This window comes from Patiria miniata, unplaced genomic scaffold (genome assembly GCF_015706575.1).
Source record: "Patiria miniata isolate m_02_andy unplaced genomic scaffold, ASM1570657v1 HiC_scaffold_3, whole genome shotgun sequence".
Classification (NCBI taxonomy): Eukaryota; Metazoa; Echinodermata; class Asteroidea; order Valvatida; family Asterinidae; genus Patiria; species Patiria miniata.
Genome location: NW_024037069.1, coordinates 7711721 through 7726728, shown reverse-complemented (window position 1 = coordinate 7726728; position 15008 = coordinate 7711721). Strand labels below are relative to the sequence as shown.

The window sequence follows — 15008 nt, the reverse complement described above, 5'->3', positions numbered from 1 at the left end:
TTTCTGTACAAACAGTGAAACAATAATAAGCCATACAATGTTTATTTGCAATTGATAACTTGCCGACTGGGAAATTTCTTCACAGATTCCTGCAAGTTGCACAAAACATTTATATAAAAATGGGTGAAGTTATCAATAAATTATCGACTGTCGGTATCGCTATAAAACTAAAATTTGGAGCAAACACTAATAGCAATGTTATTTTATTTAACGTATTGTACACAGTTGTTTTTCAGCATTTAATTATTAAGATAAATATTGTATTACATAATTGACATAATTTGTATATTTGGAACACCAGTAAAGGCCTATATACTTAGAGACAGATGACACGTGCATATGCATACTTCTGCGAAATAAATATGAAATGTAGCTCATTTCATTGAGATGATATTTTGTTTACCTTTAAAAGTGTTTTAAAAAATGGTGAAAGGAGAGTGTTCTGTCGAAGGTGCAAAAAAATAGCAATTTTGAAAAGAAGTTCTTTAAGCAAGGTAACGAAAGCTGCTCAATGGTTGCCAGTTAATGTAGAAAAACAAACTGACTTAACAGGTTAACAAAATACCAGAATAAGTTGGTTAATACCTTCGAAAGATTTATTTTAAAAAGTTGCAGAGTTGGAGATCTAACAATGATTGTAGTTAGCACCGAGTGCTGTATAAATGCTCATACATGTATTCGATTTTCATTTGATTTGATTTAATCTTGCTTTTGGATCATGATTCATTCGATACAGATACATATTTAAGCACCTTTTTTATTCAGATTATTAGCATTGCAATGGTATATTGCTAACTTATAGCCAACATTGAATTTCTGTTTAAAATGTTAAGACAAATTTGAGTTCAGATATGTTGAATCACATACATTTCACAGACAGATCGAATTATCCGATGACTTTCTTCTTATTGTTATAGTTTTGGGGAGCAGGGATGTTTGATTTGAATTATTTTATTTTAATCATTAATCTAAATCCTGGTTTAAATCAATACAAAAACGACTAAAATCGGCATTTTTAATTTGAATGCTCCATCTGCTTATATTCTATTACATAATTGACATCACTTGTTATATTTTCAATACATGTACATGCAGGCCTGCTAGCTGACTAAATATCTGTTCTAACGCAATCGCGTGTGCACAGGTTTTCGCTTTAGTAGAGACATTGATTGAGGGATATTCCATTGTCAACACAACTGTACCATTAGACTCTCATGAAAAAAAAAAGGAATCCCTTTGAATTGGTATTTAGTGGAGATTCATATATTCCTACAAACTAGTCTGTGAAGACAGACGCCACGTGCATATATGCATTATTTTGCCAAATTAATATGCGTTCTTCCTTATGTAAAATTGCTGCATTTACATAAATTGCATCGTGTTTTTCATGTGTGAAAGGAGATGCAATCTATTAAAGCTGTTTCAAAAAATAAACACACCTTTGTAAAAAAGGTCTTAATGTAAGGTAAGAAAAGCCGCTCACATATCTTGCCTCGATAATGAAGAAACACAACATGACTTAATTGCAACTTTTATATGCGATATATTCGATATATAATAATTCTATACGCTTAGTTGACTACGTTTATCTGAATATAATATCATACTGCGCAATTTAGCATATTCAAGCTTGTAAGTTGTATTTGTAGGCCCTACATGATTTTTGGTATTATGGGTACAGACATGAAAGTTATGTGAAAGCATGTCCTCGCCATATTTGGGCAGGAGTGATACTATCCGGTTCGTAAGTGACTGCGTCATATACACGCGCGCGCCACACTGATCACTAGCGCCCATTGGCTAAGCACTCCAGATGCACTTACTTCCGGTTCCATTGGTTCCAATGCCACACCATGTGCAGAAGCATGATTAAGTTGAAATGACGTCACACTTACACACCGGATAAAGAGAAATGAAATACACTGCAGTGTTTTGACTCAGTATTCTAAAACTGTGAGTAAAGCATAGAATACAACTCACATCTTTGGAAAAGGCCAGCGCCAGTCTGATTTTCATGCAGTGTTAATCGGTTTGTACGACTAAGTTCATCAAGCATCAAGTAATAGCAAACTACCCTATTATTGACTTTCGTATAATGAGATTGGGGAAAATCTGGGAGACTCAAATAAAATAGGTTGTAGTCACAACATTGATACCAAAGACAGCAAATGCAGGTGAAAACGAATCTAAACAATGCAACAACCAGATAAAACCGTCTGGGGGATATTGACCTGTAAACACCGCCGGTTGGCTCAGGATTATACACGAATACTTCCCAATGTATTTCAAGTATTACATTAGAAGTGTCGCTTGTATGATACTTCTAACGATGCAGGGGAACTGTAGCTAAGGTACTTTAAGGTTTGCAAGATGTACCTCGTGCTCGCCTTCCTTCTCATCAGTGTTGAGACTGCATGGCAATGAAAGCGTTCCTCCTAGCAGCGGTGGATTGGAGTTTTTAACAAAGTGGGCGGGGCACTCAGAAAAGACGCCTCAGATTCCCTGTGGGATAAATTTGAAAACGGAGGATGACAAATATATTCGTTTGTATGCACGTTGACGTCTAGAATTGTTCATCAGTTTAAAAAATTGATTTGATGAGGATCCAATGTTTCTCGTCCTCTCTCCTGTCGCATATACAATGTTCGTTCAAATTCGATTCGATTCATTATCGAACAATATTTCAGATAAATCGTCAGAGTTTGACGAACTGACGAATCTGTCCAGAACCGATCTTACAAACAATTTAGTATTGTTAAATATTCTAACATATTTATGATTGTTTTCATGATGATCTGCTAAAAATTAAGACAAATACATTCGCCGTTTGTTAAAGAGGTTGTGGAATGCTCGAAGACATTTCCGTCATTTTTCGTGTATATGTAGCCTAAAGTGTGATAAAATAAAAGCGACTATTGTTTCTGTGATAAAATGAGTACAAAGGGTACTTTTGAGAGCTGTTTTTCAAGTCCTGTCATGCCTGTTTCGACCCGAACGTGCAATTTGTGTAAAAGTCGTCGTTGCGGGCAGCAAACAAAACACAGTAAATCGTGACGTAATAAACAGGACTCCCGATGCAGAGTAGCATAAACGAGTCCTGTTTATTAGGTCACAATTTACTGTGTTTTGTTTGCTGCCCGCAACGACGGCTTTTACACAAATTGCACGTTTGGGTCAACACAGGACCTGAAAAATAGCTCTCAAAAGTACCATTTGTACTCATTTCATGACAGAAACAATAGTCGTTTTTATTTCATCACACCTTAGGCTACATATACCAAAAAAATTACGGAAATGTCTTCGAGCATTCCACAACCTCTTTAACTACGCTATAGTTACTCAAAATGGCGAGTTTGTGGATACTCGTTTTTGTGTGCTTTTGATTAAGTGACGTATCCCGGTTCCTTATCAGTTCTAGAACACAATATTTTAAAAAGACTTGACCAAAATCCAAAGCTATATCTGAAAAATGAGGATGCCTTTCCAACCTGCGCTCTCTGCTAGTCACGCGCACAATAATAACGCCATACACCGTGTCGCACCGTCTGCTAATTACAAGCTGGAGTATTTTGCAGTCGGACCTAACTAGACTAACTACACGTTTGAATAAGTGTGAGACGGAAATTTATCAGGACACAAAAGTGAGTAAAATCCATGAAAATGACATGTGAAACAAAACAATCTATCATTGCCAATTTGACCAGTATATCCTGTGGATGGGATAAACCCTAACGTATGCACCAGGAAACTAAAGTCGGTTCCCATCGTGTAAAAGTACCTCTCAAGGAAGTAGTTCAACCAAACCTTTGTTGAACTTGACACCGTCTTTGTAGTGCTTCTATAATACAGTCAGTGATTACTTCATCGAAACCAATGTTGATTAGTATTTGTCCAGCACTCCAGCAGTTGAATACACGTATTGTTAATATCGCCAGTTTGCTCCCGGAAGCGATATTTATTTGCCCTGCAGTTGAATATGCGTAATGTTAATAGCGTGAGTTTACTCACGGAAACAACTTGTGGTAATTCGTAGCTGGAGTCGCTCCCATAATGATGACATACCTTAGCAATTATATTTGCTTCGAGCTTAACAACTGTGACTTCACCTGTACATAATAAGTCATGTTTTGTAGAATTGTACACTCCGATAGACTTCTCTTTGTACGGCATGTGGAGTTGAACATTTTGGGTTTTGCGAGTGTAGGCTCAGCCGTTCATCAACACTTCTCTGTTGGTTGTCTCCAGTTATTCCTACACACCTCTTGTCAGTCGGGTAGACAACTCGATCCTTAGCTTCGTGATTTATCCGGACATGCTGGGTTTATTGCCAGAAAACGTTTTTGCTATCTCGTAATACTGGCATTATAAAAACAACAGAACCGGAGCATAGCTGAAAACTAGACAGAGAGGTTATTGCGTGTCATGACGTGTCATGATGCAATACTGAATTTTTATGGTTCCATAATTGTTTTACGGAAATTTAACGGTGAAAAAGATTAGGACTACACTCTCTTTATAAAGGAATTGTATTCGGATATAAATGGAAAACAGTAAAAGTTTACCTGACATTTAAATTTATCAAAGTAAAATAGAACATTCTTTGAAATAATAGTCAACAGTAAAAGGGAAAATTCACTGTGAATTGGATTTGTTTTTGTCACAACTAGATTTCTTGTCAGTCTCAAGAACTATAGAAACCAGTCAGTAATTTAAAAAAAATATTTTGTTCTTCACAGTAACAACTTACACTGAGTGTACCGTCAACTGAGCGAGTTCACCAACCGTTCAGGGAACTGTTAAAAAGACCTTGAGTTTCAACACCCGGAAACGAAACCCCAAAATTTAAACCAGGCCTATGTAGAAAATCAGCTACGGCAACTTAACAAATGATGATCGTTGGCCCATGAAGAAACCTTTCTATTTTGTTTTCCTATCAATATGTATACAATACTGCACTGCGTACCCCATCGACATTATATTTTTGCCACTCTACGTGTGTTCATGTTGCTGTGGCTATGGGCTGAGTGGTAATCATTTAACAAACATGAAGAACTTTCATTGGAGTATTGACCCCAGCATCAGTCACTCAACTTTTGCTCTTTAGACTAAGCAGAGGGATCGTGAGGAGAATCACCTCGCACTCCTGAGACAGCCTAAACTATATCTACAACTAACTGCTCTGCGTCTAGCCCATTAGCACGGTTACTTGTGGCGGTTAACGCAATGGGCACATCTTGCTCTTTTATAGATGTGACTGTTCTTGTACAATCCAATATTTCCAAGTGTCACAGACTATTTCCTGAGTGCTAGTGATTCAACCTACACTATCAGGTACGTTTGATATCTTGAATTAATAACTTTTCCCCACAGCTTCAAACAGTCGTCATACAGTCATTGGTTATTCCACAGTCTAGTATAATATAAATTATTTATGAGGAAGAACGAATGGGGAACTAAGGGCGAAGACTAATGTGGGATTCTACAACGTTTTGCACTTAAGAGGGCCAGCGGTAAACAGATGGACTGTGCGAACCTGCTTTCAGTCAAAAGATATCAATAAGGGTTACATTTAAGATTTAATCTGTATAGAACATCAACGAAAAGAGGTCACGCTTAATTGACAAGAAAGACGACAACATTTCGCTTTAATATCCAGCTTTAAAGACATTCATCATTTGAATCCTTCAAGATATATATTTTTTAGACTGGAATTTCCAAATGCTTCCGAATAATTCTCCTCAATTTTCACGTCTAATAGTGTGCTTGCCAGCTTCGTCAAAATTTTATTTTGATAGAGATATTCCTTGTTTTGTGTTTTCAAGGGCCAATTTTTTCTTAAAAATAAACAAAAGCCCCATTCGAACAAAATCCAAGTCTTAAAGGTGCTTCTACCGTGTTAATGGTTCTCCACCATTAATATTGTTGCAGCTTGATAGCTTTTGGTAAGACCCATACAGTAGTAGATCCGGGTTGCTGAACAATCGGAGAACCGAGTATGACATTAACTATCCAGTACATGTACATCGGTGTTAACCAGAAGTCATTGTCAATTCCGAACCAATATTTCTTATAGACGAGCAAAAGCCAACTGCATTTGGATATCACACCGTAAATTTTCCATTTTCCTTTCCACGAAAGTGGAAAAAGTTGTGTGTGTGTGTTTTTTTAGAACGATACAAACAATGAAATCGACATCCAGTCCTATTTTGGATTTTGTTTTGTCTCTTCAATCATAAAAGTATTTAATTTTCACCCCTTTGTATATAATCAGGTAAACGAAGGAGAACCTTTTCCCTGAAATTTCTAGGCTTTGGACAAGAGTCCGAAAGATCAGATCTGGACATTCGTTTCATAACCAGAAATTGACTTTGTGCAAAACTAACAGTTAGAACGTTTGTGAAAAAAAATCATTTAGAAATAAGGAGAACCATCCTTTATTTGTAAATCTTTTCATTGTATGGATTCCCTTACTGTACTGTAAACCTTGGTAATTTTTATTTATCTATTTTTTTTTTTTTTACAGTCTGTGGCTATAGACTTTTCTCTACGACCCACTGCATTGAACAAAACGGTGCATTGCCATCTCAAACATCCCCGTGAACTAAATATTATGGAGTCTTGTAGGAGACACTCCACCCTCCCGTGGGCAATTGTTCTGTCTTGGAGCATCATCTGTGTAAATGTTTTTACCACATCAGCTGAGTGGCTCGGAGACCTGTCAGACTATGAGTTGGCCAGCTTTGATAATCCTGATATTTTGGAAGAACCCCCAAGACGTGTATCAAAGTTCAATCATTTTACCTTGAGTGACCATGGTGATGTGTATGTTGGAGCTGTCAATTGGTTGTACAGGTTGGACAGTAGTTTGGAAGAGATACAGAATGTTTCAACCTGTGGTGACAGCAGGTCAGATAGTGTGATGCCCTGTCACCTTACAAATAACTACAACAAGATACTGGTAGTTGACAGTACCCGGCCAAACAGCCTGATAACATGTGGTGGTGTGTATGATGGCATTTGTCAGTTACGACAGTTACGGGACATTAATAACGTAATAATGGAGTCAGTTCCTAACGTTGCTGCTGGGTTTGAGGATGTATCTACTGTTTGGATGCTTACTCAAGGGCGAGGTGGAAAAGCAAAGCTTTACGTTGCAGTTACATACAGTCCTGAAAATGTTGACTCTCGAGGACACTTTCGACCAATTACAAGAAGATCCCTCGAAACTGCTAGTTTTTTAGCAGCGACAGACGATGATAACTCCATCTTCAGCGGTTTCCCTATATCAGTGGTACATCTTAAGTACGCTGCAGCATTTGACCTCGGGGGTTTCACCTACTTCGTTGTCTCCCAAAAAGAGGACTTCGATAGTTTGGTCTCAAAGATAAGCAGAGTTTGTCAAGGCGGTCCAAACCTAGACGCTTACACAGAAATTACCCTACAGTGCAGTGGATCAGATGGCAGTGTGTACAGCTTGGTGCAAGCAGCTCACTTTGGACCAGCAGGACCTGATCTAGCGGCATCATTGGGTCTCCATGCAGACGAGCAGGTGCTGTATGCTGTGTTTGCCAAGAACCAAGGAGCTCCGGGTACCAGTGATGTACCCCTGGATCACTCAGCATTGTGTGTGTACAGGATGACGGATATCTTGGCTGCCTTCAGAGAAGCAGTGCGGGGATGTATTCAGGATGGGGTGAATGCGCCAAACAAGATTAACTATTTGGAGGGTTCTTTTTGCAAAAGTTTCGGGGTGAGTACAGCAGCGTATTTAGAATGATGTTGCCATTTCTCTGAGATTCAAAGATGCATTCCCCGTGCTGTTTTTGAGTTTCACCTCGGAAAGTAGACTGTTTTTCCCCAATTTTTTTTTTTTTTTAAATTTTCCCAGCAATATAAATTATATTCGCTTATAAATGACACATTTAACTTAAATCCACCAACATTTAGTTAGTGAATTATTTCTTCACAAATTTCGAATTATTGGTAGCCAGGCATTAATTTTGGCTCTCACAGAGCGGATTATTTGTGCCCAAAATGAAATCCGTTAAAAAAAAAAATACAAACTAAACAAAATCCACTTTTTGGAGAGAATAAGGTATGCATATATACGTTGCACGTACTACAAAATCAAAAGGCGGATTACTTGTACTTTTGTGGCGTAAATCCAACCAAACTCAATTCAACCCAACGCAAGTGCACAGGTTGCCTAACCTAAGATAAAATCGTCTAGAATCGTCTTAGTCATTGTAAAACATTTAAGAACTATCAGGGTGAGTAAAAAAAAAGAACCCCAAATGTCGGGACAACTGTTTAAGTGAAGTTCTGCATGTAACACCTTTAAAATCTAGGATATTGTGGCGGGAACCCCCCGGACCAACCTAAGTCTGTTAGGATAAGTCTAACTCCTAGTGGGGTGAAGACAATCTTCCCAAACCAAGGCTCTTCCCTAGACGAGAGATCACTCAGAGCGATCTTCAAGGCTAAGGGTGCAGGTCCGTTTTGGTGGAAATCTACCGCCCGATTATGAATGAGTGTTGATTATTTATCTCCGTTAATTAATTGCACAATAATCCTGTAAACATAAACACTGGAAGCAGAATTGTCAGTAATCTCAAACAACAATGATCGTAATTTATTCAACAATAATCAAGTACAACAATTAGGATGTGATTCGGTTGGTTGTTTTATTAACAGGGTCCTTAGTTACTGAAGATAGCCCGCTGCTAGCCTATGCAACAATGCACACAGCATTAAGCACTAGACAACAATGGCAGCAATGAGCAACTATGCACAGCGCTAGTAATAAATCGCTAAGTTAGCAATATCACAGCATCACAGGTGCACAACAGCCGCTTAGCAATGTATACAGTCCTATAGCAGGGTACCCGCTACGCCGTGCGTGTAAGCCAGAATTCAGCTACACATACCAGCGCAACCCCAGTACAGCTACACCGACTTTGTACACAAATCGCCTAAGCAATTACACACGCAGAGTACAAGTAATTTACCGACTTCTCTGCCCGCTGTCGCAGCTACACCAGGTGTAGCGTGAATATCCGACTCCATGAAATGTGGACTCATTGGTAGTACTGCGCACGCGTGAGTACGATACTGTGCTATTTTTAGGATCGTTTCGGGAGAGTGACCTGTCACGTGCGAGGGATCAACCAATAATAGGGAAATAGGGGTCCGATTTTCATAGGAGTCGGATTTTCATGTGACAGGCGGCACTCAACACCGAAAACAGCTGAGCCCCAAAACTATACACTCAACCAGCTATAGTTTCTCACCTAACAACGATCTCCACAACTGTATCAATCAGTCCCAACAACTAAACCGCTAGAACCCAAACCTGGTCTGAAAGCAGAATTAAAACCGAGCGCGCTCCCCAGGCACGCATTTATATACATGTACCAGACGCTACGTCATGTCTACAAACCACGTGCATGCACTAACCCTATGGTGCGCTAAACTTATGGGAGTTATTGGCCAATCACGTACGCGTAGCAGCCCACGGAGCTCGTAAGCTCCGCCCGGTCACTGCACACAAGTGATTAAGCGTTAGAGCTATGGAATGACGTCACAACTAAACACTTTCCGCCACAAGGCCCCGAGCATGGCAGAGGATGTCCCCATACTCTAAAGCCATAATACAAAAATAAAAGGAAAGTGTGACTACATCTTTACTTCTTCAAAATAATTCAATACAAAACTTAAAGCTTAACTTCATCTATAAAATTCAAAAGAAAACATAAGACAATAGAAACATAAAGTTTAACTTCATCTTTTAAATTTAAAAGAGAACATAAGAGAGGAAGTTTTTTGATTTCAAAATTCATTAAATATTCACAAAATATATCATGTACCTTCCTCACATGTCACTTACATGTACAAGTGTTTCACATGTGCAAGAACACCAAAATTCAGCTCATTAAATATGCACAAGATTCTAAGTGCACAGTACAACGTGTCGAAAATCCATGTACATGTACAACTTCACCAACATTTGCTAATTAAATATTCACAAGATTTCACAGGGAATTATCGTATAGCATCTGAATCACATTTTTGCTCATTAAATATTCACAAGAAATTTAATGAAAATTATACTTTTCTGGCTCAAATTTTAGTTCATTAAATATTCACAAGAAATTAAGGGGAACATTTGCACTGATTTTAAGGGCAGAAATTTAAGGATAATCTTAGACTGATGAAATGTACACTAAATTTGATGGCAAGATTTTCGCTAATCGAATTTTACATGATTTAACTAGGATAAATTTTACAGAGTTTAAACAACGAATTTTTCCATTAAATTATATACATTGTTTTTCTTTACCGACAATAAACTTTTATAAAAACATTTATGAAACTTTCAACAAAACTATTAAGAAAACATTTAAGAACTGTTTAAAACCTTAGAAAACTTTAGAAACCTTAGATAAAAACAAAAAAATACATTAAACTTGAACACGTCGTTCACTTGAGTCGACGGGACGCCCGTTCTCATCAGTGGACACTTGCTTGCAGAGATGATGACTGGAACCGCACAGTTGCCGTCCTTATCTTCAACAGGGGGGATGTCTCTCTGGAATGGGACACTTCGGGGCGTGGCTGGGATTGTCTCGCCAACTCTTCGAGTAGGGGAGTGGAGGATGCAGGGGATGAAACAGGGGAGACTGGACTCGCATCCCTTAGACGACCTTAACAACAAATCTGGACTCTAACGATACCACAGGGGCAATTTGTGGGCCCGTCTTGGGTACCGTCTTGGCGCTGACTCATCCTGCCGTTCTGACTGATCGGCTGGACTACTTGGACTCAAATCTTCTGTGATGGAATGCTCCACAGGAACCTCATTTTCGGCCACCTCAGCCAACTCCTCAGACGACTCTTTGTCATCATAAACCTCGGGGATTGCATCCATGGGGAGGGTTTCTGTCACCTCATCCCTGGACTGACAATCCACGGTTCGATTGCCTCACCGACATACGGTTTTAGTCGGTCTACAAAGACTACCTTTGGCTTGCCATTACGCTTAAGCTGGATACGAACCGTTACATCAGACAGCTTCTTGACAACAAGCCATGGTCCTTCCCACCTAAGTTGTAATTTGGGGGACATGTGCTTTTTCTTTGCAGGGTTGTGTAGCCACACAAATTGGCCCTCCTTCAACCCATGCTGAGATGCTCTCCTGTCAAAATTCTTCTTTTGCCTCCGGGCACTTTTCCCGAGACAATTCCTCGCCCTATTATGGGCCTCCTGCATATTACTTCGCAATGTTTCAGCAAAGTCTGCAGTGGCTTCCGCCTCAACCTCAGGACACCCTGTCACCAGATCCACTGGGACACTCACCTCTCTTCCCAACATCATCATGTTGGGCGATTCCCCAATCGTGTCTTGCGGCGTGCACCTATAAGCGAAGGTCGCAGAGGGGAGGAACTCATCCCAGTCCTTCTGCCTACGCCTAGGGTCAATCAGCATCGCTACGATGTTGACCAAGGTTTTGTTAAACCTCTCAACCATGCCGTCCGATTTCGGATTATAGGCGGTTGTCCGGGTTTTTGATATGCCGAGAATTCGGCACATTTCCCTGAACACTTCTGACTCAAAGTTTGTGCCCTGATCAGAGTGAAGTTCTTGGGGCACCCCGAATCGACAAACAAACTCAGTCACCAAAATGTGCGCGACTGTAACCGCAGTAGCGTCAGGAAGTGGAAATGCTTCCATCCACTTAGTACAGTAGTCGCCAACCACCAACACCCAACGATTATCATTGTCCGTGACGGGCAATGTCCCGAGCAAGTCTATTGCTACTCGCTCCATCGGAACACCAACTCGATACTGCTGTAGGGGCGCAACCCTCTTCTTAGCAGCCAACTTTCTCCTGGCACAGACATTGCAACCTCGGAGAAAAGACCGCACGTCCGCAGACATGCCTGGCCAGAAGTACCTGGCTTTGACTTTGGCCAGAGTTTTGCTGACCCCCAAATGACCACTAAGTTGCCCACCGTGCAACTCTGACAGAATTTCTTTCCGAAACTTCATTGGCAAAACCAACAGCCACCGGATGAACTTTCCGTCGTCGGAGTCCCACCTCCTATGCAGAACTCCTTCCCGGACCTGTAACTCGTCCCACTGTGACCAATAGGTCTTACAGGCTGCCGACAAGTGCGAGACCGTCTTCCACTCAGGACGACTATCACCATCCTCCTTCAACTTCATGAGCCAACTCATGGTGTCATCCTGTGACTGTGCTTCCTTTAAAGCACTGCGAGACAGGGTTGGTTGGGCAGCTACGCCCCTAACCAAAAACTCACTCCCCTGAGGCTGAACCTCGGGTATCGCACCGGTTGCCTCATCCTCCTTGACCACCTCCTCACGGCCGCACTGTTTGCATTGCCGTCTCGACAACCCATCAGCATTACCATGCTTCTTGCCACTCATGTGCTCAATGACCAAGTCATATTGAGACAGGACCTCAATCCACCTCGCCAGCTGACCCTCGGGGTTCTTAAAATTAAGTACCCACCGGAATGCGGCATGGTCATTTCTGACCGTCAACCTGCGGCCGTACAAGTATTGTTTGAAATACTTCAAGTACACAACCACAGCCAACAACTCTTTACGAGTGACGCAGTAATTTCGCTGACGCAGTAAGTTTGCTGAGCTTCCGGCTCGCATAAGCAAGCACTTTCTCGTCACCAGCCTGAACCTGCGACAACACCGCCCCAATACCTTCACCGCTGGCATCTGTGACCAGCATGAAGTCACCCTCGGGCATTGAGTATGACAAAACTTGGGCGGCTTGAAGCCTGCCCTTCAGCTCGTCAAATGCCTCTTGACAACTCTCACTCCACACAAACTCTCTTGATTTTTCGGTCAACGCATGAAGTGGACTCGCCACTTCTGCAAACCCTTTTATGAACTTCCGGTAGTACGATGCGAGTCCTAAAAAGCTTCGCACATCTCGTACACGCCTTGGAACCGGCCAATTTGCCACTGCCTCAATCTTATTAGGATCCGTGGCTACCCCTTCTGAGGACACAATGTGTCCTAGGTAAGCCACTGACTTCTGAAACAAATGGCACTTGCTGGGCTTGAGTTTAAGCCCAGCGTTTCTTAGCCTGTCCAACACAACTCGGAGACGTTCTAGGGTCTCCATCACCGACTGACCAAACACGATGATGTCATCCAAATAAATCAGTAGGATTTCCCACAGCAACCCGGCCATGACCTTTTCCATGAGCTGCTCAAATGTCGCCGGGGCATATCACAGCCCAAAAGCCATGCATTTCCACCGGTACAACCCGCTCCTCACAACAAATGTTGACTTTTGGCTGGCGTCCTCATCCAGAGCGACTTGCCAGTACCCCGACGCCATGTCGAGTGTACAAAACCACTTCGCCCCACCCAACGCATCGAATGTTTCATCAATGCGCGGCACCGGATAGGCATCCTTGATGGTCACCGAATTCAACTTTCTGTAATCAATACAGAAGCGTTTCGTACCATCCTTTTTGTCAACCAAAACAACATTTGCCGCCCATGGACTGTCGGAAGGTTCAATCACCCCCCTCTTTTCCAAATCACCGACTTGCCTCTGGATTTCCAGATACAGATGACGCCTCATCCGTTCTTTCACCGGCTTAGCATCACCAGAATTTATGTGATGCTGCACCACGTCCGTGCGACCAATGTCATGGTCACCCTTGGATAACACGTCCTGAAAGTCTACGAGACATTTCCGGACATCCACATGGTACATAGCCTCCACATTGGCTGTACCCCTCTCAAACAAATCTTGCAAGTGCTGGGGTAACTCTTCACCAGCATTTGTCACCCTATCCAAATCACCATGAATTGAACCAACTTCCACCTGGGAGATCAGTCCCGCTGTTGTACCCTCACGTGCAACTCTTTTCTCCCTTCCGGGATTGAAGACCCGCAACGCAACAACATCGGCTTCAGTCTCAACCAGAGATCAGGCCAACACCAAGCCCCTCTTGGCTAGGTCACCGCCACCTTCCATCGGTTCTACCATGGCAGGCCCGACCAAGTCAACCCCCTTCCGAGCAATTATACCCGGGACCACGGCCTCATGACCTGACGGAATCACCGTAGTTTTAGAAACTACAACACGACCAACAAAATGCTCGCCAGCACCATTTGTGCATTTGATTCGCTCACCATTGAGCCTCCACTCTTTCGACTGGAAATCTAAATTTCCACCTGTGGGTACCAGGAAATCCATGCCCAGGATACCACAGTATTTCATGTCAACAAACACTGCCCTGACTTGGTGCGTGGTTCGACCCACTTGTACCTCTACCCAAGCTATACCGAACACGGCTAGCTGACTACCGTCAACTTGCTTTACCTGAACGTCTTCCGTCTGTAAGACGGGTCTCTTTTCCTTAGGAAATTGGTAGTACACCGTACTATTTATCAAAGTGTCGGTGGACCCCGTGTCGATCAAAAATCGACACTTTGTCGTCCTTACCATCCCATCAACAAGCAAACCATAACGAGCTCCACTACTAGGATTAGGCAGAGTTTTGACTCGTTGCCCATCCCCAGGCTTTGACCTTTTCTCTCCACCACCACCCTCGCTGTCACTGTGTTGTCTCTTGAACCCTTTTAACCTCTCAGCCCTCCCACGGGTTCTACGGGGGGCTGACTGACGTTTCCCTGCTTTGGAATTTTCTTGCACTCCCGGGCAAAGTGCCCTTTGTCACCACATCTGAAACACCGCAAGGCCCCAGGTTCAGGCCTACCGGGCTTGTGAGTCTGGGGAGACAACACGCCCTTACCCTGACCTTGACCTTTAATCTGACTTGACAAAGACTTCACCAATTCAGCCACAGAGTCCAAAGTTTTGGCCTGCTTATTGAGATTTTCTTCGAGAGTGTCCAGCCTCTGTTCAGTTACTGAACCCAAAGCTCTCGCCAATTTGGCGGGCTTCCGGTCCAGCAATCTGTGCTGTTCCACCTTCTCGAAATTCTCAG

General features: G+C 42.0%; 1 protein-coding gene across 1 annotated transcript; it reads left to right on the top strand.

The window, feature by feature from the left end:
- The first annotated feature begins 7057 nt into the window (after nucleotides 1-7057).
- Nucleotides 7058-7777, top strand: LOC119738659 (plexin-B-like). Its single transcript, XM_038213573.1, has one exon. The coding sequence runs from the start codon at nucleotides 7058-7060 to the stop codon at nucleotides 7775-7777; it is 720 nt and encodes a 239-aa protein (XP_038069501.1).
- Nucleotides 7778-15008: the final 7231 nt, after the last annotated feature.

Coding starts and splice junctions, on each gene's coding strand:
- LOC119738659 (XM_038213573.1), top strand. CDS start 7,058: ATGGAGTCAGTTCCTAACGTTGCTGCTGGGTTTGAGGATGTATCTACT.